Here is a 27972-nt window from a genome sequence, read left to right on the forward strand (position 1 = left end):
ATATATTCCTTTTTTCTCCCCCTCCACTTGAATTGTGATTCCCCTTATTTGTACTCTCTTCTATGTCTGATTGATTCAAAAGTCAAGTGACAGCCATGGAAGTGAGAGGGGACGAGTCAACGGAATTGGTAGTGGAAGAGTGGAGTGGCTCTTCATCGACGAAGCTCTGCAGAACAGCTATCATCACTGCTTCTTCAACCTCTTCTTCTATCGCTATTCGAAGATCAGGCAGCCGATTCAACCAGCTCTGGACACGGATTCTTCAAGCATTCGTACCCGAGGCAATCTCTTTCTCTATCGATTCTTTTCTGGGTCTTCTTTCATTCATTTACGTTTTGAATTTGGAAGGAAGAAGCTTTCACTGACTGATTTAGAGAGTTCAAACCTTATTTGGATTGAATTTTGAAATGAATTCAATCTAAATGGTTGAATTTGAGTTCTAAAGAAATACTGCATTCCAAATTTAATCCATGTGCATCTTTGTCTGTCTCTCCATTTGTATATATGTATGTATGCACAAGCATTTTGAATAAACTGCAATTTACTTCGCGACTGATGCGGTACAGCCAGCCTGTTTTGTTGGACCTTTTGGAGTTACAAAAAAAAAAAAAAAAAAAACAAACCCGTCATAGAAATGTTGTTGGTTGTGGGAATTGAATCATTTCATCTTGAATTGACACTGAAAATTCTTCAAATTTATACTAGTCCAAAATTTGCAAATTTCTACACGAGTTAGTTCAAAATTTGTGTAGATGCTGAGCAGAGTAGATTTTGGATCTTCTAAGTTTAAATCATGTAATATTTCAAAGGAAATAAACAAATTTTAAAAAATTCAACAAAAAAATGGATGTTTAAGGTGTTTAATTTGTACAGCCTCCCACGTCATTATCTAATTTGTTATCGAGTCAATGCTAAAATGGCACTATTCACTTTGTTGTGTTGTGACAACCAAATGGGCCCTAATGAAAGCAATGATGAACAGTTGGGAATACACGAAGACAGGAACTGCTTAACAAAAAAAAAGGAATATTGACGAAAAAGAAAAGGAGAAAGAGAGTAACCATCAGAAAAATTGTAATCCTTATGTACAAAATTTTGAAATTGAAAATTGAAATAATGATGAAAGTCAGCAACTGCAATTTAGAAAGAGAACTTTCAAATTCTAGAGACAGAATGCCGCAAAACAGATCCCTCATTTTCCATTTTAAATTTCTATTATACTATCTTCTGTGATATGTTTGTTCCAATTCCATGTAAATTCAGGGATTTCCAAGCAGTGTGACTCCAGATTATCTTCCTTTTCAAATATGGGACTCATTACAGGTTAAGAGTCAACACACGAAAACTATATTCATTAAGTCAATTAAACTTGAAATTTATATTTAACAACACTTTTAAGTCTAAAATATTTTGTAGGGCCTTTCCACTTACGTGAGGACCATGCTTTCTACCCAAGTAAGGTCCTTTTTTTTTTTACTTTTTTTTTCGTATTGGTGTGTTTAAAACCTCTTAGAGGCACTATTATATGATAGTTTATGAACTGTTCAATACTTTAATAATTTTTAGGCTCTTTTGAGTGCCATTGGGGTTGGGGAAAAATCAGCTACCGTTATTGGGGCCACATTTCAGGTAATTTCTTAATCCTGCCAAAAACTTTTATCAAATGTCCATCTATGTTGATTTTGTTTTGTATCTTCATGTTGAAAATTATTTCTACATGTTGAAATTGTTGCAGTGGTTTATGAGGGATTTAACTGGAATGCTCGGAGGGATCTTGTTCACGTTCTATCAGGTCCTGCCGTCCTTCACTTCTATAATTGTCTTGAATATACTATGGGCCACCTTACAAAATGCATATGTGTGCCTTATCATAGTTCATCTCCTTCCATGATTGTCCAAGTCTGGAGTGAGATTTGTGTAGTAGTGGGGATTAAATTTTCCCCTTTCTTTTGCCCCATATGGAAATTTCATGAGGATTGTCATTTACGTTTTCACTTTGTTCTTCTCCTATATATATATGGACAAATGTGCAATTAATCAAAACCAACAACATTACTAAATTCCACATCCTTTTGTTAGCGTACTCGTTACTTGTGGCCTACCTCTGTTTTGCACAATGCACAATCTAGATATAGCAGTAAGTGTAGTTGAGCCAGTTAGTTTTCTCTATCAGGGGAGGACAGTTATTTTTTTAATAGTATTTAATGGTTTAATTAATCAGACCAATAGACGACAATACGATTTCTGGTTGTATCTCTTTCAGGGTTCAAACTTGGATAGCAATGCCAAAATGTGGCGTTTAATTGCAGATCTCATGAATGATCTTGGTATTATTCCACTCATTTTTGTTGAATTAATTCTTTAAAATTTTTGTTTGACAACACCCCCTCCTTCCCCTTCTTCTTCTTTTCGTTAGTGCACCTCTGTTTGTTGCTGGGAAGTGTGGGTGTAGGGAAAGAAAATGAATCAGTAGTTTTTTCAATATATGGGATCTGAGAAAATAACCTCTACTTGATTAAAGCCTAATTAAACCATTTTCCTTAGCCAAAGTGATTTTCATTCCTCATTGAACACAACGTCATAGAATTTGCAACCTAAATTGATATATGTATTGTTTTCCTAGTTATCTCAGCAAATTGGTAAAGTTAAAAAAAGAAAAATTCTCCTTTCTCAGCAACCAATTCAAGTAACATGAACTTTTCTTTCACCATGTTAAGCAGAGATGCCTCTATTATTTATTTTGTTTAAGTTGACATTAATTCAGATCATTATTTCCTCTCTAGTGACTAATTTGTAATGGGGCTCACTATTTAGAAAAACTGAACTGTGTCAAACATTTCTTGTAACTATTCAAGAAGTCATAATGCTAAATACTTATGAGGGGGGTTATCTATTAAGTATTTGCTGAATGTTCTCCTGGCTGGAACTCTAGTTTCATCTAGATTTGTTGCCAACTTGCCATATAGTTGGCTACAATCTTATTTTACCTCTCATTATGTATGCCTTGGGACAATATGATAAGGGCATTTTATTGATTGCAGGAATGTTGATGGACCTTGTTTCTCCTTTATTTCCTTCAGCATTTGTGTTCATAGTTTGCCTGGGGAGCTTATCAAGATCCTTCAGTAAGTTATTTGTCCCCATGCGCATGTGTACTTGGAAAATCAATTAAAATCAGCTGAGACCTCGAATTAAATTTCGTTGACGCTACCCTACTGCATGCACTAAATTATATTGGTTCAGTTTGTGTATTTTTTTTAATGGAAGATCTCTCTCTCTCTCTCTCTCTCTCTCTCTCCAATGCTCATACAGTCATATATACAAAATTAATTGCATAACCAAAACAGTCTTTGAATTAAGTTATTTGGGCTAATCAACACTTGCTTGCTTCTATATATGATATCAACGCAACTCTGATACCAAGTGACACGATCTGCATGACAGTGCACAATGCAGTCCCACATCATTTGGGTGCAAAAGGGATGTCGAGTATATAAGCATGAGCCCTCACTTCATAAGCTAGCTTTTGGGATTGATTTTACCCAGGACCATGTCACATGTTATCAGAGTTTGATGTACTGCACGGATGACTAGAGTGCATGTCTAGAGCCCTACTCACTAGGTATGAGGGAGGGTGTGAAATCGCACGTTGCCTAAGTACAAAGAGGATGTGCAGTATATAAGCATGATAGCACCCTCACTGCTTTCAGGGTTAAGTTCTACCGAAGACTGTGTCACATGGTGTATCAAAGTTGGATGTACCACAGGGATGGGTAGGGTGTGTGTACTAGGAATTGCACGCTAGGCGTGAGAAAGGGTGTGAAACAAAGTTCCATATCGTCTCTGTACAAAAGGGATGTGCAGTGTATAAGCAATAGGGTACTCTCACTTAACAACCTAGTTTTTGCGGCCGAGTTCTAGCCAAGAGTCAAGACCATGTCCATAGTTGTCAAATTGAGAATCGTATCGTGAATCAAAATTTTAATTCTTCGAATCACGAATCAAATCAAATCGAGAATTGTTAAGATCCAATACAAACTGTTAAAAAAATATATGCTATCCACAAATATGTGAAAATGAATGAAATATGTTGATCCTGGCATATGCTATAAAATAGTTCTTATATAATATAAGGACATGATTACATCATCTAATTGGGAAGACTTTACCTTCATAGTAACAAATGATGGGGGTTCAAATCCCACAAACCATAAAATTATTCAAAAACCATACTATAATATCTCGTAGCATTCAAAAATTGGACCTAGGAACCTTATATAGAGTACAATAAGAACAGAGAATTAAGTTGAATCCTTTTATTTTAAATATGCTTATTGTTAAAATATATATATATATATATAATTGTTGAACCATTGGGTCTGATTGATTTGACCCATGTAATATTGAATCATATGTATTTCACTGAAATGGCAATAGATTATGGATGTTAAGTTTACTTTCATCTTAAGCATCTTTAGAAGATGTATTACAACATTTTTTTGAAGAAAAAAAGTTAAGAACATGTTGGGTTGAATGAGATCTAATTTGACCCCTATTAAAAACCCTCTTATCACCGAAATAATAGCAAATCATGCATAAGTATTGCTTATTTTTGTACTAAGCATTCTTAAAAAGAAAGAAAATAAAGCAAAAAAAAAAAAAAAGGGTAAAAATTTGTCGAATATGATAGTTTCAAGAATTGCATAAATCTTAGAAAGTAAATCGGTTGTGAATTGTGCGATTCACTATAGATTCGATCCCAAAATGGATTCCCTCGTATATTTGTATCGATCTATGAGAAATTGCAAATCGAATCGCAAATCCTAAGATTCTGATAACAAAAACTGTATCACACACACATATATTATAATAAAAGAATCATTCTCATATTCTTTAACTTTGGAAGTTTTGCTCTAGTTGCCTGCTTTTTTCCGTTGCACAATATATTGAATGCATATATGAATATTTATTTATTTATTTATTTTTTTTTTTTTTTAAATTTTTTTAGTAAGCCATAAAATAGAACAAAAGAATTTACACATTTACGATGTGCATGCCGTAGGCAAATATAGAAGGACACAACTACCTCTAAACAAAAAGAAAACTACTATGACACTACCATAAAAATGATGAGAGTACTTAGTCAAGTGTGTCTCACACTTGATTATTGTAGGCTTCCATAGTAGGATAGTATTGTTCTTGTAACTGCTTAACTAATTCAGTTAGATAGTTAGCATATCAGTTAATAGAGACGGTTAGTAGATTGTATAAATGTGATGCAATACATTTGTATTAGGCATGGAATATAATATACAGAATCTATTTTTCTCTTTATCTTTTTTCTCATCTTTTTCATGGTATCAGTGTTGTATTGAGTTAAGTCATTAGGTTGGCTTATTGACTTAACTCATTGGGTTGGCTCAGATTCTAGAAACCTTGCAACTTGTGGTTCTAGAAGCTGGAGTTGTAGCGCTAACTTGTAAGCAAGTTGGCAAGTTGAAGTCATGAAGAAATACACTTTTGTCCCCAAGAATTGGTGTATAAATAGGGATGCCAGTAGAGGGCAAGAAGCAAGCAAGTTAAGAGCAAGTAAGCGAGTAATCAGAGTGTGAGTTGAGTTAAAGGGTGTCGTCTCCTCCTCCTCCTCCTCCATTTGTAATCTAATTTTGTAATTTTCTTCCTCCGTTTAGTGAAATTCGCTCCCATGGACGTAGGCACATTGCCAAACCACGTAAATCTTGTTTGTTTTGTTTGTGGGTGTGTTATTGGTGTTTGTTTCTGGCCGTGGGTACAACAACTGGTATCAGAGTACCCAGGTTGTGAAATAAAACTCTGAAGCTTTTTTTGTCAAATATGCCTAGAAACCAACTTTGTTCGACAAAACTTTTGAATACACCTTTGAGCTCGTCTTGATTTCAGGAGTTCAACGGTGCAAAAATCAAGTCGAACTGACCCCGGATGCTCTTCCACGAGCCACCTAAAGTTTTGCGTGTCCCACATGCGTTTCATGTGTCTTCTTCAATGGCCTGGTTCATCATGACTTCAACATGATGTAGTAGATGACATCATCAACCACAGAACTCCAGTTAGCACCCAACAACAGCCATGTTACCGCCATGTCAACACTAGCACATCCCAATCAGTGCCACGTGTTTGACACATCATCACTTATGCCACGTCATTAGTAATTTCAGAAATTTGCATTTTGGTCCCTGAATTTTATTGAAATAGCATTTTGCCCCTAAACTTTGGTAAATTGCATTTCTGCCTCATTTATTTTTGAAATTTTGTTTTGGCCCCATAACTTGGTTGAAATTGCACTTTGACCCTCAAAGTTTTTTTGTATTTGTAGTTTAGCCCTTGATTTTTTGAGAAATTTTAGTTTGACCCATAAAAAGGTAGGGAAGGGTATTCTTGGCTAAACAGATAGCTCTGGACGCAATTGCGAACTCCGTTTTTTAAGATTTGCACTCGAAACTTGTGTAAAAACTTTGGGAGCATAGAAATTGCCGTGTTTCGGGCATTTCTAAGGATCTGTTATTGTTATTGCTTGTGGTGGAGATTACAGAAATTCTAATGGCAGAAGCTGCAGCACCAAAGGCAGCCAAATCTTCAATCTGCTGTAGGCGAAGGACTACAGTGTCCAACACAAAGTTTGAGGTGGAGAAATTTGATGGAACTAACAACTTCAACATGTGGCAAAGTGAAGTTATGGATGTTCTCTACCAGTAAGAACTCGACATCACTTTGGAAGTTAGACCGGTTGATATGGGTGATAAGGAATGGACACAGATGAACCGCCAAGCTTGCGGCACAATCCGATTGTGTCTAGCCAAAGAACAAAAGTACTTCGTCATGAGAGAAATTTCTACGAAGGAGTTGTGGAAGAAATTGAAAGAGAAATGCATGACTAAGAGTGGAAAGAATCGACTCTACTTGAAGAAGTAGCTCTTCCGTTTCCACTACAAAAGATGTGCTTCAATGATAGAACATCTAGATGGCTTCAATAAAATTCGTGTCGATTTATTGAATCTAGATGTTGAAATTGAAGATGAAAGTAAAGTACTGTTGTTAAATTCCTTGCCTGACAAGTATGATCACCTGACAACCACATTACTGTATGGAAAGGGAAAAAAAATAGTTTTATGGAAGTTTTTAATGCTTTAGTGAATAATGAGTACAAGAAGAAGGATAAAGAGACTTGCAGTGCAACATTTAAGTTAAGTTTTGACAGTTAGGGGTAGATCCCGTTCGAAGTTGGCAGGAGATTCAACCGATAGATTTGATCCCATGATGGATGAGTGTGCCTATTGTCACAAAAAGGGGCATTGGAAGAAGGATTGTCCAGTTTTGAAGAGAAAGAAAATGATAATTCCAATGCCAATGTAGTACAAGATGATTCTGATCATTTTGAATTTGCATTTTAGGTGGCCTTTAGTCACTTGTTGACCTTTAAAGATCTGCATTTGTTGATTTGAAGAAGATCTTGTGGCAATCTACTTTAGATCTTGGTAGAAGCTTTGGCGTCCTTTTGCAGCCTCTTAGAGGCATTGGTCTTGTATAGATCCTTGGCGACTTCTTTGAAGTCTTGTTTTTGTTAAGTTTGTTTATCTTGGTGAGCTAGGGTTTGGGTTTGGTCTCTCTTTCTCTTTTATTTTGGGATCTTTGTTTATGTTTAACTAGATCCATTAGAGTCTCTTTATGAGATTTGTTTCTTGACTCAATTTTTTTTTTTTTTTTTTTTTTTTGGGATTTAGTGAGAGAACTTGTATTTTGGGATGGGTTAGAGTAGTTTTGTGTTCGGTATTAAATCAAACTTGAAGCTCACCATTTTGAGTTCCTTTGTTGGAAATTTGAGGCTCTCATTAATTCTGGATTTGCCTCCTCAACATCAGGTCAAGTGGTTTGTTCATCATGGTTTGTTTGAAGTTGTCAAAAAGGACTTGTTTGGCACTTTTGGAACTTGGCACCAAGATGGCGTTTGGAATTTGATTCCTTATTGCAGAATAATTAGAAGAATTGATTCAATTCATTCTGCAATTTGTCTTGGATTGGCTCAATGCATCTCAGGCATTCACTTGGTTCATTTGTCATTTGTTTTGTGTTCACTTTGAAGCACTTGTTTAGTTGGTGTCTCACCAAGGTGGGGTTTTGTTCAAGTTTGCATGACTTGATTGTTTTGGCGTTATAGTTAGAGAATCTTCGCCAAGGTAGAGATTTGTTGTATTGAGTTAACTCATTAGGTTGGCTTGTTGACTTAACTCATTGGGTTGGCTCAGATTCTAGAAACCTTGCTACTTGTGGTTCTAGAAGCTAGAGTTGCAGCACCAACTTGCAAGCAAGTTGGCAAGTTGAAGCCATGGAAAAATACACTTTTGTCCCTAAGAATTGGTTTATAAATAGCGATGCTAGTAGAGGGCAAGAAGCAAGCAAGTGAAGAGCATTCATATATTAGCGTAGTGCAAGTGAAGAGGAAGTAAGTGAGTAATCAGAGTAAGAGAGAGTGTGAGTTGAGTTAGAGAGTGTTGTCTCCTCCTCTTCCTTCATTTGTCATCTTCATTTTGTAATTTTCTTCCTCTGTTTAGTCAAATTTGCTCCCGTGGACGTAGGGACATTGCCGAACCACGTAAATCTTGTTTGTTTTGTTTGTGGGTGTGTTAAGTCTAATCAAGTATGATTATTTTATTCTAATTATTTTGAGCCAAATCAGATTTTAATTAAATTTACCATATGGTGCTAAATATTCCAACTAGCCTATTGAACAAACCGATTTTGGTTTCTGAATCTGTTTCGGCTTTCAATTTCAACTTGGAAGTCGGCAATTAAACAAATAATTCACAATCAAACAGATAAGTTTGAAATAAACACATAATTATGCAAATTATGCTCAATAAAATAATATGTAAAAATGATTCAGAGTTCAGGGTCGTTACAGTCTTGCTAGTCAGTTATCTCTTGCTTCGTCCTTCGTTGATGATGAAGATCTTGTTCTTATTACTTTTAATGGCTTACCTGATGATTACAGTGCGGTTAAAAACCACCATTTGTGCCCGATCTGATTCCATTACCATGGAGGAAATGTCTGCTTTACTGTGTTTTGTGAATCGATTCATGTTGAGAAGCATCATTCTTCTTCAGATTTACATCTTGCTTATGCTGCAAATAGAGGTGATTCCTCTTCTGGTCCTGGTTCCTCTTCTTTGAATACTCATTTTTGCAATCATGGTGGTCATTCTCGTGGACGTTATTCATACAAGAACAGCAATCATGGAGGTCATTTCTTCAATCGTGGATTTCGTCGTGGAGGTCATCGTGGTGATTGTTTTCGCTCGCATCAGTCCAATCCTTATGCTTGTCAGATCTGTGATCCCGATAATCACACTGCACTTGATTGTTGGCATAGACAGGATTCTACTTTCAACAATGGTCTTTATTCCCCACTCCTGGCAAACACTCTACCAATACCAGAGGATATATGTCTTCTCCTCTTTCTCAGCAATCACCTATGCCATACTATCATTCTTCTCCTAATTCTCAGCCCCAATCACAGCCCTGGTATATGGAGCTTGCAGCTACAGATCGCATCACTCATGGTTTAGGCAATCTTCAGATTCACCAACCATATCTTGGTGTTGATCATGTTACTGTTGGGAGTGGTCATTCTCTGCCCATTAACCACACAGGTAAAGGTTTGTTGCCTATTCCTACTTGCTCCTTTGCTCTTTGTAATCTTCTTCATGTTCCTGCTATTAGTTCTAACCTTATTTCAGTTCACAAATTTGCCATAGACAATCATTGTTCCATTACTTTTGATGAGTCTTCTTTTCTTGTTCAGGACAGACTCAACAAAAGGCTTCTTTTTTTTTATAGGACCTCATGCTCAAGGTTTTCTATCAGTTTTCTCCTTTCTCAGGTTCAGCTTCATCTCCTGCTCCTCAGGCTCTTCTTCATGCTAAAATTCCAGCTACTATTTTGCATAAGCAACTTGGTGATCCTTCTTCTCAGAAATTTGATCATGTTCTGCATAATTTTGCTCTTCCTGTTTGTAGTAAGCACAAAACTTCTTGTTGTTTAGATTGTGTTCTGTAGCAAAGGCACATTGCTTGCCTTCTCGATTGCCCAATTCTACTGTTAATAAAGTCTTATCTCTTGTTCATAATGATGTCTGGGGTCCATTTGATGCTTCTACTTCAGGTTTTCGATATTATGTTCTTTTTGTGGATGATTTCAGTCATTTTACATGGATTTACCCTTTGCATTACAAAGTGAGGTTTTCACTGAACTTCTGCATTTCAAGTCATTTGTTGAGGAACATTTTTTTACCTCTCTGCAAATTTTGAGGACAGATCAAGGGGGTGAATATCTCAGTAAACAGTTTCATCATTTTCTTTCTTGCCATGGCATTGTTCATCAAAAGAGTTGTGCCTATACTCCTCAGAATGGAGTTGCTGAGAGGAAGCATAGGCATCTCATTGAGACTACCATAACTCTCATGCATCAGTCTTCTCTTCCTCTTTGTTTTTGGTTTGATGCTCTTGCTGCTGCTATTTATCTTATTAATAGGTTACCTAGCAGTACATTGTCTAATCTTTCTCCTTTTCAAAAATTGTTTAATACTTCTCCTGATTACTCTTTCCTTAGTCTTTGGATGCCAGTGTTTTCCTTGGCTTCACCCCTATACTACTCACAAACAACAGCCAAGGTCTGCTCCATGTGTGTTTCTTGGTTATCAGCCTTCGATTAAAGGTTATCGCTGTCTTCATCCTGTGTCTGGTAAACTCTGTGTTTCCAGACATGTTCTTTTAAATGAGGGTGTGTTTCCTTTCTCTACTATGTCTTATTCTCCTGTTCCTTCTACTTCACTTTCTACCCTTCATACTCTCTTTTGGCCCTCATCTATGTTTTGTTCTTCTGCTGCTCCTTGTTCTTCTTCAGTTGTCACATTTCCCCCTCCTCCTATTCCTGCTTCAGTTTCACCTCCATCTCAATCTTCATCTTCATCTCACTCTCATTCTTATGCTTCAGCTGCTCTACCTCTTTATCTCCTCCTTCTGCTGCAATTCCAATTCAGTCTATTCACATTCAGCTTCCTCCCTTGCCTACTTCTAATTATTCTCATCCCATGCTCACAAGGTCGAAGACTGGAGCTCTTAAGTCCACAGCTCTGCTTTCTGTCACTGATTCTTCTTCTTCTGAGCCCCAGACTTATAAAGAGGCTGCTCCTCATCCTGCTTGGGCTGCAGCCATGATTGATGAGTTTACTGCTCTTCAGAAGCAAGGCACTTGGACTTTATGCTCTCTTCCTCCTACTAAACATGCTACAGGATGTAAGTGGGTGTTTAAGTTGAAACGAAATGCAGATGCATATGTAGCTAGGCATAAGGTTAGGCTTGTAGCTAAAGGCTACCTTCAAGAGGCAGGGGTTGACTTCGATGATACTTTTAGCCCTGTTGCTAAACAACCCACCATTCCAATTTTTTTTTTTGCTTAGCTCTTCGTTATCATTGGCCTATTAAGCAATTGGACATCTCTAATGCTTGGCAAGCTTGAAGAGGAGGTTTATATGCACCAACCACGGGTTCATTGATCCAGCTCATCCTACATCGGTGTGTAAATTGAACAAGGCTTTGTATGGGCTCAAACAAACTCCATTAGCTTGGTTCTCCACCTTCTGTTCCTTCCTTCTCTCTCAAGGTTTCAAAGCTAGTAAAAGTGATTCTTCTTTATTCATCTATACCTCTACAAACATTTTTCTGGTGTTGGCTATATATATGGATGACATTCTTCTTACTGGTAACAGTCAGTCTCACATTACTCAACTTCTCACCCAAATGAACTCAAGTCTTTTCTGTCAAAGACTTAGGACCTGTTTCCTATTTTCTGGGGATCTCAGTTCAGTCTACTTCTCAAGGCTATTTTCTATCACAGACAAAGTATGCTTCTGAAATCCTACACAAAGCAAGGATGCTCAACTGTAAGGCTTGTGCTTCTCCAATGGCTATTAAGGCTTCCTCCACTGCTCCTGCTGATGACACTATTACCTTTCATGATCCATCTCTTTACAGGAGTATTGTTGGGGCCTTGCAGTATCTCACTATTACCAGACCCGAGCTTGCTTTTGCTGTGAATCATGCTTGTCAAAAGATGCATTCTCCTTCGGTGGCTGATTTCAATTGTGTCAAATGCATTCTCAGATTTGTTAAGGGTACTTCAACTCATGGTTTACAATTTCATCCAGGGTCTTTTACTCTTAAGGCCTATTCTGATTCTGATTGGGCAGCGGATGCTCTTACTCACAGGTCTACTTTTGGGTTTTGTGTCTTGATTTTTGTATTTCTTCTCCCCATCCTTTGTTGTGGTGTGATAATCAATCAGCTATATCTCTCTCAGCTAAGCTGTTACAAGAACAATACTATCCTACTACAGCAGCCTACAGTAATCAACTGTGAGACACACTTGACTGAGTACTCTCATCAAAAAAAGCCAAGGACAACCTAACAAACAAACAGCAAAAGAAACATGCACAACCTGCATGAAGAGCTAACACATAAGGAGAAGGCACAAAATAGCTAGGTGAGTACTGTTCAGTGGCCACATCCATATTGAGATGGAGACAAAGAATAGTCCCAAGAGCCTAAAAAGCACCTAGTCCAATCCAACAACCAAAATCACAGCAAAAAGAGAACTCTGCACAGCCCACAAGGATAGGCCCAAGAGTCTATAGAGTATATAACATGTCCATTACAACCATTAAATTCCGAACAGTTAGGTATATCCAGACCAAGGATGGCCAGCCAAAACGCACCAACACACAGCCCACAAGGGTAGGCCCAAATATAGTATGTCCAATAAAACAAAGACCTCCAAAATATAGAGCAAGATGTTGAAGGGATCCAATAATCCATAGGACAGCAGCCACCCCAGCAGGCCAGGAAACCAGTAGCAGTAGTCGACATTCAGGCATATTTGCTGAGAAAATAATAGCCACCAGTGAGTAACTAAAGCAGATCAACCAATACCATATGACTACACACACACTTATAGGGATAATTTCACTCAACCCTCATATGAGATCACTCCATTCTCCTCACACTCCAGCCAAACCTGCAACAAATACAAAAAGAGTAGCAATCTAAAAGATGTGGACTCTGGATGTTAACGCACTTCAGAGTGTTCCAGCAGCACAAGGTGGGTCATGTATAGGTCCACCCAAATATAGAGACACTCATCCTCCTAACAGGAGTATGATCACCCTTATGTGGTCTCACTACACTCACCCTCAATATGGTGCTCTCACTTCTCACTCATAAGAACCCGTAAAACGATCCTGTGACCTGTCAAGAAAGAAACAGTCAGGAGTAAAAGGCCTCTCATATCAGCCTCACCATAACTCAACCCTCATATTTAGTGATCTCATACACACTAAAATCAATGCCTTTCTTTGTTCCTTGTACATGACTGCACAAACCTGCACAGAACACGTTAGTAAACACTCATTTTCTGGCTCAGTATCCCTCAACCCTCTTTGATTGATCTCGCATCACTCAAAGGCTTGTATAATGTCTTCAGGCCCTGCAAGGAAGAATACACTATAGTGGTTGTACTTAAGAGGTAACACAACAGTTAGTTGATATCAGTGGTATACTCTTTAAAAACACTGAGGGAGATTCCATTGTCAAGAAACCACTTATCATTTACAGATTTTTTAATGTTAGTAATAGACATCAGTCTAGTTCTAATCAAATACTCAATCTGGTGAATAATGGTAACTTCATTAGCCTTAGAGTGTTTAAAAACTCTACTGTTTCTTTCTTGCCAGATGCTACAGGTAGTACAAGTGAACACGAACTTCTTAATAAGGGCAGTCAAGGTCTTACCCTTGATGTAACTAGCAAACCACATCACCAATGATGGCCTAGTCAGGTTAGGCTAAACAACATTACATTTTTCTTGCATACCTTCCCAACTCTGCAGGAGTGAGGATAACCAAAGAACAAGTGATTATGATTCTCATTCTCTTCTTCATGGAGGACACAAAGGGCTGAGTCTTTTATGGCAAACAGCATCAGTCTATCCATAGTACTGTCTTTAGTGGATAGCCACCCAAACAACAAAAGTCACCCTGGGGATATGATTGGGAAACCAAAGGATGTCATTCCATTGCACTTTGGGTTGCCTATGTCTCCATTGGTGCCCGAAAGAACTGATAGAGAACGTACCATTAGGTGCCAGGGGTCCAAACAATCTTGTCCGTGTTGACAGAAGGGACAAAATTATGTGGAATGTTATTTCCTATGAAGCACGGGTACTTCAAAAATGGTGTCGTATGAGTACCGGAAACTTACCGAGTGCAGGTACGCTTACAGGGTACGTCGAATATATGCCGGGTACGGCAAATACATTTGGGTACATTGTGGGTACGGCATAGGTATGGCACCGGTACAACGTGGTGATTTTTTTTTGCAATTGCTAGAATTTATTACAGCCTTTATTATTCTTCTTTCAATTTTGAAAATATCAAGTAATTTATTTCCAACACCCTTTACCCATGAGTCATGGTTTTGCTCTCTTTTGCATTTTATTTTAGACAATCAAAAAAAAAAAAAAAAAAAAAAAAAGAAAAAGAAAAAATTATTTAACTTTTTAGACAAGTTGTTCTCTTTTTAGTTTTGATATTGAAATTTTGATTTGTATGTTGCATGTTTAGCTAAAAAAAAAAAAAAAATGATGTACCCCAACCGTACTCATACCCTACTTTTTTAAGAATTTGCTGTATCGGTGTACCTGTATTGTACCCATACCCGTATCCGCACCCGCACCCACACCCACACCCACACCCGTGCTTCATAGGTTATTTCTAACTTCCACCAGTACCCAAGTTTGAGAGGCGGGACATTTTGAAGTGTAACAAATAATTCTCTCCACTTTGGCTTGGGATAGCAGGCCTACTCTCACCAAACTTAGAAGCAAGAGGCCCCAGAGGGTGCCAGTTTTCATGCGTAAGAAAAGTATCCTTGCCATTACCAATGATATGTTTAATGAGAGGGGAAAGCATGTCCCTAAGTCCAAGCAATTTCCTCCACACCCAAGATGGGTCACTAGGGATTTTGGCATTCCAGAAGCTTCTACCTTTAAGAAGGTAGAATTTGATCCATTGACACCACACAGATTGCTCCCCACAATAAATTAAGAACCAAACATGTTTAGGGACTGCAGCTTTATTCCAGGTTTCCATAAATTTAAAACCCAAACCACCTTCATTTCTAGGGATACACAGATTAATCCAAGCAACCTTGGCCCCATATTTTTTCAACTCAGCCCTAGAGCAAAAGAAGGATTTGAGCAGACATTCCACCTCCTTGTCCATGTTGGCAGAAGGGACCAAATTATGCCAAAGAAAAGTATCCTTGCCATTACCAATGATATATTTTTAGGTAAGATGAACAAAGAAGACCAATAAACTTGCATAGAAAAAAGAATAGTTTTGATCAATTGGGCTCTATCAGCATAGGAGAGGGATTTGTTGGTCCAGGACTTGATTTTTGGTGATTCTAACAGTTAATTGTGGCATCAGTGTGCTTCAGTTTAGCAGAAATAGGGGGAACCCCAAGATATCTCACTGAAGTTGGCCCTCATTGAAACCCATAATACCCATAAGGTCAGCCCTAAGCCTAGTGTCAACTCCAAAAAAGAACGTATTACTCTTACTAAGATTAGGGGCAAGGCCAGATAAAGCTTGGAACTCCACAAGTGCTTTTTTAATGAGTTTAACAGTGTGCCTATCACCTTTACAGAAGATCATGAGATCATTAGCAAAGCCAGAGGTTAACAATTTTCTCACATCTCCAATGAAACTTGGAACAAGGATTAGTATCTTTTTCAGCCAGAATCCTAGGAAAGGATTTCCAAGGCAATAACAAACAAATCAAGAGAAAGAGGATCACCTTGTCTCAATCATCTAGCCCCCTTAAAATAGCCATACAATTCCCCATTAACACAAATGGAGAAAGAAGGACTAGTAATACATGCTTTGATTCAATTGATCATGTTAACTAGGAAACCCACAGCAGATAAGCAGTCCAAAACAAAGTCACATCTGACATTGTCAAAGGCTTTCATGATATTAACTTTCATAGTGCGTTAAGGAGGAGGAGAGCTTCTACGGTACTTTCTCATTAACGCCTGAGAGAGGAATACATTTCTTGAACAAAAGCGGACTATACAGGATCAATAACATTAGGGAGACCTTTCTTGACTCTATTAGCTAGAATTTTAGCAATGCACTTGTACATGTTGTAACAATAAATGGGTCTATAATCACCCATTTTTTCAGGGCTGGCAATTTTATGAACAAGGGCCACAAGGGTGTTATTCACTTCTCTAAGAAGCTCACCATAATTGAAGGATTGGATAGCCTCAACGACCTCCTTCCCCACAATATTTCAAGCACTTTTGAAGGACCTAGCAAAGTAACTGTCACACCCCATATTTTAGAAACCAATTAAGATTACCAAATCCATCATCATTATTCATTTTCATAAATAAAAGTGCGGAAGCTATATTATTAACTTGAATAAACAATGATAGTTCTCTCGTATACACATGATAACTCATAAGTTACAATACATTTACAAATGCCCTTAAGCTTTCATAAAGACGATTAAGAGGAGTGTAATTCTTATTATAGAACATGCTATTCAATTTACAAATAAAAGGCCCTAAAGCCAAAATGATAGAATTGAGCTTCTCAAGCTCGTGCGCAACCTTTTAATTTGCATCTGAAAAAGGTTAAACAACATGGGATGAACATATAGTCCAATAGGAATCCCAATAATTCTAATCAATATAATCCTATACATGTATATGATTATGATGCTCCACATAATACGTATATGAATGATGTTCTATTTCATTGCCCAAAATATATATATGCATAAGTACAATTTTCCTAAAAATCACCATTCTTTAACATTTCAATTCACCTCTTGCAATTTGAATTATTTCAATAACTTATTTGATCAAACTTAATTCTAGATATAAAATCTTATAGTCCATAATGATAAATAAGTCAAAAGAAGCCTAAAAGAAACAACTCAATAATTCAACTATCTGTTTGTTCAAGAGAAATCAAACTTAGGGAGTGATTAGGTTATCACCCCCTTTTATATTAAACTAGAAACTTACAATAGAAGCCTTTTAGGCAGAATAAAGAATCTATAGCTAATGACAGCTAATAACATCTAATAAGGAAAGACAATAATAAAGATAGTACCCTAATAATGCTAACACTCCATCTCAAGCTGGTATAAAAATATTTCACATTCCCAGCTTGCCAAGAGTATCATGAAATTGTTTATCCCAACTCCCGTGGTGAGAATATCTGCAAGTTATTCGTCAGATTTCACAAAAGGAGTACAAATAGTGCCACTAGTGAGTTTCTCCTTAATGAAGTGATAATCAATTTCAATGTTTTTTATCCGGTCATGTTGAATTCGATTGTGAGCTATGTTGATAGCAGACTTATTGTCACAATATAGGCGCATGGAGTTTGTCTGATCAATTCCTAGATCACTCAACAGCAACTTGATCCACAAGAGTTTACACACACCTTATGACATGGCTCTAAACTCTACCTCTGCAATAGACCCTGCTACCACATTTTGTTTCTTACTCCTCCAGGTAACTAGATCACCCCCAACAAAGGTACAATATCCCGATGTGGACCTTCTATCAATTACTAATCCTACCCAATTAGCATCTGTATAAGCTTCCACCTTGAGATGATCATATTTAGAAAAGTATAGACCCTTTCTCGGCAAAGATTTCAAGTACCTAAGGATTCACATAACTGCATCCAAGTGTGCCTCATGAGGAGCATGCATGAACTGGCTAACCACACTAACAACAACGACAATATTTGAACGAGAATGAGATAAAATAAATGAGCTTACCCACTAGCCTCTGATATCTTGCCCTATCAACAATAGCTCCCCTACTATCATCACTAAGCTTTTGATTTGGGTCTAGCGGTGTGTCATAAGCTTTACTTCCAAGCATCTCAGTTCTTTCAATTGGTCAAGAACATACTTCATTTGGCAGATAAAAATCCCTTCCTTGGATCAGGCAACCTCAATACCCAGGAAATATTTCAAGGTCTCCAAGTCTTTGATTTCAAACTCGCTTGCCAAGTATTTCTTAAACCGAGGCATCTCCTTAACATTATCTCCTGTAAGCACAATGTCATCCACATATACAATAAGAGTTGTAGTCTTACCATGTGAGAAATGTTTAATAAACAAAGAATGATCAGCTTGACTCTGCTTGAAGCCATATTTAAGCATTGTTTGAGTAAATCTCTCAAACCAAGCTCTTGGAGATTGTTTGAGACTATACAATGATTTTCGAAGTTTGCACACTTTACCCTTGTCTGAAGATCTTCAAAGCAAGGGGAAATATCCATATATTCCTTTTTGTCTAGATCACCATATAAGAAAGCATTCTTCACGTCAAACTAGTGAAGAGTGTGAGAATATTAGGTTTCATGTATATATCGTAGTTTATATATTCTGTATATATTAGGGCTTTTGTTTCCTTTTTCAATTTGTTTCCTTTTTCAGTTCTAGAGTTAAAGTGATATATAAATCAGATGTATTCTTTGTATTATTACACAATTGAATATACAAAAAACATTCAAAAATCTTACATGGTATCAGAGCTTCGCGATTCCTGATTTCCTGGTGGCTAGGGTTACGCAGGAACTAGTTCAACTTGCTCGTGATTCATCTGTTTGATCGAGTTCTCTCTTTCTCGATTGGTCTGGTACACGATCAAACTCCTTTGGTTCGATCTCTGTTCGTGATTTGGGTGACCCATTTTTTTCGTTTTTGTTTCGTTTGCGAGTGCTTCGTGTAGATGCTGGATGCTTCGTCTCGTGAGTGAGTCGTCTCAGTCGGCCCATTGAGTTGCTCGTCTCAGTCTCAGTCTTAGTCTCAGTCTCAGTTGTCCTTGCCGCTCATCGTGTCTTCATCTTGGTCGACTCCTGTGGTCGTCTCTCTGTGGTCGTATTTGACCATCTGAATCAGGTTCTGGTTTGGGTATATTATGGTTGACCCATCCACTTTGTTTTGGATTTATTAAGTTATTGCCTATAAACTTTCTGTTTATTACATTGTGACCTTTTTGGTTCTAGTTTTGGATTATTAGAGTTTGACCCATCAGTCTCTTGTTTATTACACTTAGCCCAATTGGTTCTCTGTTTTTGGTTCATGAAGATGTCAAATGATAAGATTCAGGCTCTTTCTTCATCTGTCTTATTGGCTTCTACTCAACCTCCACTATCATTGATTCCATCTACCCATCAACTTCGGTCTTCTGCAAAGCCCAAGAAGGGGCCACTGACATCAGATGAGTATGCCTTTTGCCATCAGAGGGGCTATTGGAAGTACCACTGTCCTACAAAGGGAGGTATGCCTGCCTCGTCTTTTCAGCAGTCTCAAAACCACTTTCGAGCTTCTTCCGTCACTTATACTGCATCTGCTTCGACTCCTGATCCTGACTTGGCTTCCTTGAGTGGTCAGATTAGCCAGTTTCAGCATATATTGTCTACCTCCCAGCCATTCCCATCTACCTCCATTGTTTCCTCTCTTTATTCAGGTTTGCTTGGGTCTGCTTCAGGTATCTCTTTGTCTATTTGGAATTTTGACTCTGATGTTTCTCATCATATGGCTCCCCATCTCTCCTTACTTCAAAATTGTACTCCCCTTCCCTTTCCTATTACCGTTAATGCTACTAATGGGTCTACTATATCTGTTATATCTGTTGGGTTTGTCTTACCATCTGCTATGTCTGCTGTCTCTATTCCATCTGTCTTTTATGTTCCTCAGTTATCTGTCAGTTTATTATCTATCAGTCAGCTTGATGTCTCTGACTTTGATGTTATCTTTTCTTCTTTTATTTGTTCTGTGCCGGATCGGATGTCTAAGCAGCAGATTGGGACCGGCCGTAGAGTTGGAGACCTCTATGTGGTGGAGAGCTTGCATCTGCCTAAGGCAACCTCTCCAACTGCCTTTTCATCTTTTTAGTTAGATTCTCTGTCTAGTCCTTTTTACTTGTGGCATTTTAGATTGGGGCATTTGTATGCTGATCGTTTACGGTTTTAGCTCAGTCTGGTCTATTGGGTAAAGTTTCTCGTAGTGAACTTACTGAATGTCGAGGTTGTAAACTTGCTAAAATGACAGCCTTACCTTTTCATAAATTACTTCCATATTTGATATACCGTTTTCTTTAGTTCATACTAATGTTTGGGGCCCTTCTCCTGTTCTCACCAAAAGAGGTTTTGCATACTATGTGTCATTTGTTGATGACTGCACTCGTTACACTTGGGTTTATCTTATGACTCATAAGTCTGACTTCTATCAGATATACCATACCTTTCAGTCTATGATCACTACTCAGTTTGGGTCTACACTTAGTGTTATGGTCTAACTTGGGTGAGGAATATTTTAAAAATGAGTTCTGTGAGTATTTGGCCAATTTAGGTACCATTCACCAAACTTCTTGTACTGATACACCTGCCCAAAATGGTCGAGCTGATCTTAAACACCGTCATCTCCTTGAGACAGTTAGGTCTCTTCTTCTCTCTGCCTCAGTCGCAGCTCCGTTTTGGAGAAAAACAGTTCTTACTGCTGCTTTTCTTCTTAACCGTATGCCTACTTCCCTTCTTTCTGGTCAGCCTCCTTATGAGGCTCTGTTCTCTCAACTTCCCAATTACTTTCTCCTTCATGTGTTTGGGTCTACTTGTTTTGTCCTTCTTCCCCGTACAAATCGAACCAAACTTAGTGCCCGGTTTGTCCTATGTGTCTTTTTGGGTTATAGTTTTACTCAAAAAGGCTATCGGTGTTACGACCCTGTTTCCCGTCGTCTTTATGTCTCCCGTCATGTTTCTTTTCTCGAACGTCTGCCTTACTTTCAGCTTCCTCCTGTCACTGCTCCTGTTTCCAAAGAGGATTTGGTTCACATTGACCCATTTCGTTCTAAGGTACCGTTTGATGAGTACATCTCCACAGTTCCTCTTGAGCTTGTTTCATCTTCTCCTCTGGTTGCTGCTTCTCCTTTAATTTCTTCTCCTCCTCCGTTAGTTTATTCTCATCGCAAGGCTCCTCCACCGGTTGTCTCTACCCCTGCTGCTGATCCTCTTGCTTCTGACAACTCTGATCCTGCTGCACATCGATATCCTACTCGAGCGCGTCATCCTCAAAACAGGTTGGGTTGGTCTAATACATGTTCTGCTTCCTATCTTACTTTTTTGTCTGTTATTCACTCTTTTTCAGAACCTTAGTCTTACAAGGAGGTCTGTCAGGATCCTTAGTGGGTTCAAGCTATGGAGGATGAGTTGTCTGCTTTACAGAAAACTCGTACTTGGGGGTTGGTTCCTTAGCCTGCTGGTAAGAATCTGGTTGGTTACAAATGGGTCGACAAAGTCAAGACTCATTCAGATGGTTCTCTTGAGCGCTACAAAGCTCGTCTGGTTGCCAAAGGTTTCTCACAGGAGTATGGTATTGATTATGAGGAGACCTTTGTTCGTGTTGCCAAGATGACTACTGTCCGTACTTTGATCTCTGTCGTTGCTGTTCATTCTTGGCTTCTTTACATGCGTCCTCCCCCTGGCCTTCACCATTCCTCTGGATAGGTTTGTCACCTTTGGCGTGCTCTGTATGGTCTGAAACAGTCTCCTCGTGCTTGGTGTGATCGCTTTCAGATTGTTGTTATTAAGATTGGGTTTCATCCTTCTGCTTCCGACTCTACTTTGTTTCTGAGACATACCTCGGCTGGTTTTGTTGCTCTCCTACTCTATGTGGATAATATGATCATCACTGGCTCTAACTGTTCTGCTATCTCTGAGGTCAAACAACATCTCTTTCGCACTCTCGAAATGAAATATTTGGGTCCATTGCGATATTTTCTTAGTATTAAGGTTGCCTCTTCTCTTAAGGGCTATTTTCTGTCTCAGGCCAAGTATGTTAATGAGGTTATTCACCATGCCGGTTTTACTGATACTAAGGTTTCTGATACCTCCATTGAGTTTAATGTAAAGCTCAGCTCAGCTCAACTCAACTGATGGTATCCCTCTGGATGATCTCACTTTCTATCGTGAGCTTGTGGGTTGTTTAGTTTATTTGATTGTCACTCACCCTGATCTTGCTTATGTTGTTCATGTGGTTGATTAGTTTGTTTCTGCTCCTCGCTCCACACATTGGGCTGTATTGGTTCGGATTCTTCGCTATCTCCGAGGCACTATCTTTCAGGGTTTACTTTTGTTCTTTACTTCCTCTCTGGATTTGGTGGCCTATGCTAATTCTAATTGGACTGGTGATGTTACTCATTGTAAGTCCACGTCTGAATTCTGTATATTTCTTGGCGATTCCTTGATCTCTTGAAAAAGTAAGAAACAAACTGTTGTTGCTCGCTCTACTGCCGAAGCTAAGTACCGTGCTATGGTTCATGCTACTGCTGAGATTGTTTGGCTTCATTGTCTCTTATCTGATTTTGGTGTCCCTCAGTCTTCTCTGACCTCCCTCTACTGTGACAACCGTAGTGCTATTCAGATTGCTCATAACACTGTCTTCCATGAGTGGACAAAGCATATTTAGATCGATTGTCACTTTGTCCGTCACTCTCTGCAGTCTGGCTCTATCTCACTTCCTTTCGTTTCTTCGGCTTTGCAACTTGTTGACTTTTTTATCAAGACTCACACCACTGCTCGGTTTCAGTTTCTTCTTGGCAAACTCTCAATGTTTTTTGCTAAAACACCTTGAGTTTGAGCGGGGGTGTGAGAATATTATGTTTCATGTATATATAGTAGTTTATATATTCTGTATATATTAGGGCTTTTGTTTCCTTTTTCAGTTTGTTTCCTTTTTCAGTTCTAGGGTTAGAGTGATATATAAATCAGATGTATTCTTTGTATTATTACACAATTGAATATACAGAAAACATTCAGAAATCTTACAAAGAGGCCAATCTAGATTAGCTGCAAGAGAGAGTAGTATCCTGACTAAATTTGTCTTTGCAACCGGAGCAAATGTCTCTTGATAATCAACTCCATAGATTTGAGTAAAGCCCTTTGCCACAAGTCGAGCCTTATAATGCTCAATCGAACCATCTGCTCTGTGCTTCACAATATACACCCAAGCTCCGTTCACCCACTTTCCTCTCGTAGATGTTGCATATGCTTCAACTGAAGGTAACTCTAGTCATGTGTACAGGTGCAATGAAATCTGCCTTGTCAAGCTAGACAATTTGGTTGGCATGATAATAAGAATTTTGTACAATAATGCCTTAATCATAATTCATGACTAACCTTGTACATATATATGCTAAATTGGAGAGATTACAAATTAAAAGGTAGAATAAAATAAAATCATAATAAAGAAAAATAGCCAAATATCCCGTAACACATGTTTTACGGGATCCTAAGCATATTCCAACACTCCTCCCCCACAAGCTGGTTCAAAGATATTCACTAAACCAAGCTTGACAATGGAAGACTGTAACAAGGTTGGTCCAACAGATTTGGTGAACATATCAGCCAGCTGCTCAGATGAAGGGACAAAGGATGGACTCACCACTTTAGTCCTAACCTTTTGCCTAATGAAATGAATGTCCACCTCTACACGAAGAAGAATTTTGTGCAATAATGGCTTAATTATAATTCATGACTAGCCTTGTATGTATATACTACCTTGGAGAGATTACAAATTAGGAAGGTAGAATAAAATAAAATCCTAATAAAGAAAAATAGCCTAATATCCTGTAATACATGATTTACGAGATCCTAACTTATTCGCATATTATAGCATGATAAGGATGACCGTTTAGGTTATTTAATTGTTGTTGACCCTAAGATTATTTGGTACGAAAGAGTTAGGTCCAACATTTATCCAAAGCATTGATTCACATAATACATTCTTCAGCATTCACCATCAAGCAATGCAACTTAGCAACTAAAAATTAATTGCTATGAACTTCACATCCTGATTATTATATACCACTTTAATTATGAAATTTTTTCTACTAGACATTAGTGCAGAAATAGCCATAATATGCCTTTTTTTCCGCTTCAATTTAATACTGGTGAGATTAGCTATCATGTTTGACCCATTTTAGTGTAAGCAATGTTCTTTGGCTTCTTAGTGGCTTGTTTAAATGCATTATGAACTATAGTTTCTATATATGCAAATTTATGTTGTGTTAACCTTTTACTCTTTTACAAATGATTTCTTGTTATTTGTTGTTGTTACTGTTATTTATTTCGTCTTAGAATTTGAAATTACTTCCGCAGTGAGGTCAGTTCAAATATTCAGCATCATTTATTAGCGAGGACTGTGATTTAAAGTAGAATGTCTCCAATCTCCATACTCATTTTTATGTGGTGATCAAATGCCCCATTCATACCTGCTCAATTTTCATCACTGTTCTTTACATTATGATGCCTTTCAGCCGGTGTAGCTAGTGGAGCAACTAGAGCTGCCCTGACACAGCATTTTGCCCTTCACAATAATGCAGCAGATATATCTGCCAAGGTACCATAAGAGACTTGACAATTTAACAAAAAAAATTTCATGAACTACTGGCCTACACTAAATATATAGCTCACATTGACTGAGATCCTGTCCCTTATTCTGACAGGAAGGAAGTCAGGAGACACTTGCCACAATGATTGGGATGGCTTTGGGAATGCTTCTGGCACGGGTTACAATTGGACACCCCCTAGCCATATGGCTTTCTTTTTTGTCCCTGACCATGTTCCATATGTACGGTTAGTTCCATTTCTAAGATTTTCTAAATGGACATTCTGTCATGAATGGAATGTTACATCATGCACATTCCTGGGAGCCCTCATGTCAAGTCTGATTTTGTTCACACATACATTTTGATTGGTGCAGAATGGTAGAACCTACCATTTTGGTTGGGGTCGTTTCACTTTTTTGAGTATGGAGTCCACATATTTGGACCAATCATATTTCGGCAATGTGGGTTCAAATGAAATTATGCGTCCCTGTGTCTTATTTATAGCTTTGGCTGTTTGCAGCAAACTACAAGGCTGTTCGGTGCCTTTCATTAACTACACTGAACTGTGAAAGAAGCTCAATACTTTTGCTCCATTTTATGAAGACTGGTGGCCAAGGTGTGGCACATGATCTGTTGTCATCATTCTTTCTGGACAAGTGACTTTTATTTTCACTAACATGTTTGGTGAAGGTTGTTTACAAGTTTGATAACATTGTCCTGGGAAAGAGCATGTCATGGGAATTATGTGTGCCCAACAACATCAAGTTTTGTCATACATATATGTTAGTGTGGTTGAATTATCAAATGGTTTTGTGCAAAGATATCCAATTTTCCAAACACAAACCAGTAAAATTTGAAATGAAACATCTTGTTTTTTAAAGGTAAATACAGGATTTATAATCTGTTTTTAACTAAATACTATTAAAAAGTAAAAAAAAAAAATGCAATTGCAAAATTGCAGGATGATGTTGATAGGTTTGCATACAGAACGCATATATATATATTTGTTTATATATGCCGATATACATCCTTTTTAAGTAATGATATATGATTTTTTTTTTTGTTTTTTTTGGATGAGTTATATGATTTAGAAACCATCTGTGGCTTGGCTGCCAGTTCTCTCTCCAGAGCAGGTCTCTGACATGGAGCATGTTTTACCATTATGGACCACTTCATGGATCTCGAAGATTCCCAAGTTTTTGCATACACGGGTACACATAGGTGTGAGGGTTTCCTCACTTAACCAACAGGAAATGTAAGTTATCAAATTCACTAAATTTTATCAGCGACATTAACATTAAGGGCACTTTTTAGGTGTGCAAGCAGTTTTGTCTGGTTAAAAGTCAAATATTTTAACACTATGATTTTTTATGCTTGCATTTTTGTGACAAATTGTGCATGAATCATTGGAGCTGTTGGGTTGTTGTATTCACATATCTCTCAAAGCAAAAATTCTTTGATATATGTATATTAAACTGCATATAGACAGAATATTTAAGTGACTTATTTCTTATCTGACAAACAGGACAAGCCTCTTGCATTCTGCTCGATCTCATTACAAGGAAGGTTGAAATTTATTTATTACTTTGCCATCATGAATATTCAACCAAAAAATGTTGGCTTACTTGGTTATTCAATTTTGGTTCTTCTAGCAAAGTACTTGCTGTTTGAGCAAAAGGGAACCGTCAGCATTGTTATGCATAAGGATTCGACAGCTGCGAATGTCTTGGAGGCATTCTTGCATGCTCTTGTCATGGAAAATCTTGATGGCAAGGACAGATCTTCACATTTGGAGAGCCATTCATGGATGGATAAACACTATGAAAATTTTATTCTAAAGGTATATGATGCAGAACGTGTGTGCACCATGGAGTTCTTATAATTTTGTCTTTAATATTTATTATCTAATTTATTTTAGTATTTTACTTTTAATTATAGTTTAATTGGAGTTTTATTTTGGTTAAGAATTTAATTAATATTTATTTTCCTGTTTTTATTAGGATTTTGTTTCATGTTTTAAATTAGTGTATAAGTATTAGATTTCTGCATTGTAATAATCAGCTTTGAATTATTGATATTGAATAAAAGATCGTGGCCGTTTTCTGAGATTAGGGTTTTAACCCTTGTGTTCTTCTCTTCTTCATCTTAAATCTTTTGGTCTTTTTACTATCTTAAAAAAAATAAAATTCTTTTGAAGTCTTTGGATCAATTCTCCATTACTTCTGGGTTTGAGATCAATGGAATAGTTGAATGGATTTTTTAATAGTCGTTCTGCATCAATATTATTCTCTAGGTTGCCCTTCAATTTCAATTTTCAATTACTTGGAATTGCTTACAGTTTTGTGTGTAATTTCTGGTACAAACGAGCATTTAGAAATAAGTTTTGCAGGCTACACTGTGCCTAAGGGGATAATGTCAACAAATGAACTAGGGGATAAGTTCCCAGAATCTGTAACTTATCAATTGTCAAAATAGAAAGAAGGAACTGCACTCGTAAAACACTATTAATTTTCAGTTGAGAAATCAAATACATGGGGATTATAATTCTTTGATGCATTTACACTGCATCTCATGTTTCTGGCTTGAATTTTGCATCGTTACTATACCTTATAATCTCTTCTCATTTTGCAGCTGCAGTCATTAGGGTGGAAAACAGAACGTCTTTTGTCAGCCTCAATCATTTGGAAGGCAAATTGGAGGCTGGGGCCTTTGAATGAAAAGATTGACTAAGAAACTTCAGGTATTACATAAATATTGATGTGTAGTGCTGGTGGAATTGAGATAGTGAAACTGATGGGCCCAATCAAGAACAAGAGAGAAATAAGAGGGAACCCTAGAGAGAGGATTTCTCAATCAATCAATGTTCAATATCAAAAGTTGGTTACAAAGTCGGTTATGACTCATGATATAAGCTATATTATCCCACTACTAATTATCACTTGCCAAGCAGATGATATCCTACATCAGAAACTAACAGCCATTCTATTTGAAGGGTAAAGCTGTCACTTTGAGGTAATTGATAGATTCTGAATTGCGGAGATTAATTTTGTTAGATGATTGACAACATTAATACAGGGAAACGGGGTCTGCTGTCTGAGATTGCAATGCAAATCTGGCAAGAGTAACCATTATTTATTACTATTGTCTTAAAACTATTATGTCATCACTGGTTTGGGGCTTCCACTTCTGTTGGAGCTCTCAATATTCTGAGCATAACTCTGGTACATGTCTCTCATCTGCTCAAGTTAAGACTTCACTTTATGGCATTTTGAGTTAACTGTCGGTTTTGAAACTGCGGTGTTAGAAATTGGAGTAAGACTTCACAATAATTTGGTTTTGCTTTCAGTGGAAGGTTGATGTGTTACTCTATTTTTGTTTTACTTATTTATTTATTTTTATTAT

At 37.6% G+C, this 27972-nt stretch overlaps 1 protein-coding gene across 2 annotated transcripts; it reads left to right on the forward strand.

Moving 5' to 3' along the window:
* On the forward strand, positions 1-27939 carry RUS3 (root UVB sensitive protein (Protein of unknown function, DUF647)). Of its 2 annotated transcripts, XM_028224433.2 has the most exons (14): positions 1-281; positions 1264-1323; positions 1417-1455; positions 1567-1629; positions 1736-1792; positions 2264-2327; positions 3042-3125; positions 24499-24581; positions 24688-24817; positions 25091-25186; positions 25687-25825; positions 26096-26136; positions 26223-26410; positions 27202-27939. In XM_028224433.2, exons 1-14 carry the CDS (start codon positions 96-98, stop codon positions 27298-27300), a joined length of 1329 nt encoding a protein of 442 aa, XP_028080234.2. In that variant the 5' UTR covers positions 1-95; the 3' UTR covers positions 27301-27939. The 2 variants fall into 2 exon arrangements, with proteins under 2 accessions (XP_028080234.2, XP_082750395.1); XM_082894269.1 differs by lacking the exon at positions 25091-25186 and having other exon boundaries at positions 7-281.
* Positions 27940-27972: the final 33 nt, after the last annotated feature.

This window comes from Camellia sinensis, chromosome 11 (assembly GCF_055761805.1).
Source record: "Camellia sinensis isolate YWXY chromosome 11, ASM5576180v1, whole genome shotgun sequence".
In the NCBI taxonomy this organism is placed as follows: Eukaryota; Viridiplantae; Streptophyta; class Magnoliopsida; order Ericales; family Theaceae; genus Camellia; species Camellia sinensis.

Excerpts from the sequence above, each read along its gene's own strand:
- RUS3 (XM_028224433.2), top strand. The coding sequence starts at position 96 with ATGGAAGTGAGAGGGGACGAGTCAACGGAATTGGTAGTGGAAGAGTGG. Across the intron at positions 3,126-24,498 it reads GAGCTTATCAAGATCCTTCA|CCGGTGTAGCTAGTGGAGCA; the intron begins GTAAGTTATTTG and ends GATGCCTTTCAG. Across the intron at positions 25,826-26,095 it reads TCACTTAACCAACAGGAAAT|GACAAGCCTCTTGCATTCTG; the intron begins GTAAGTTATCAA and ends TCTGACAAACAG.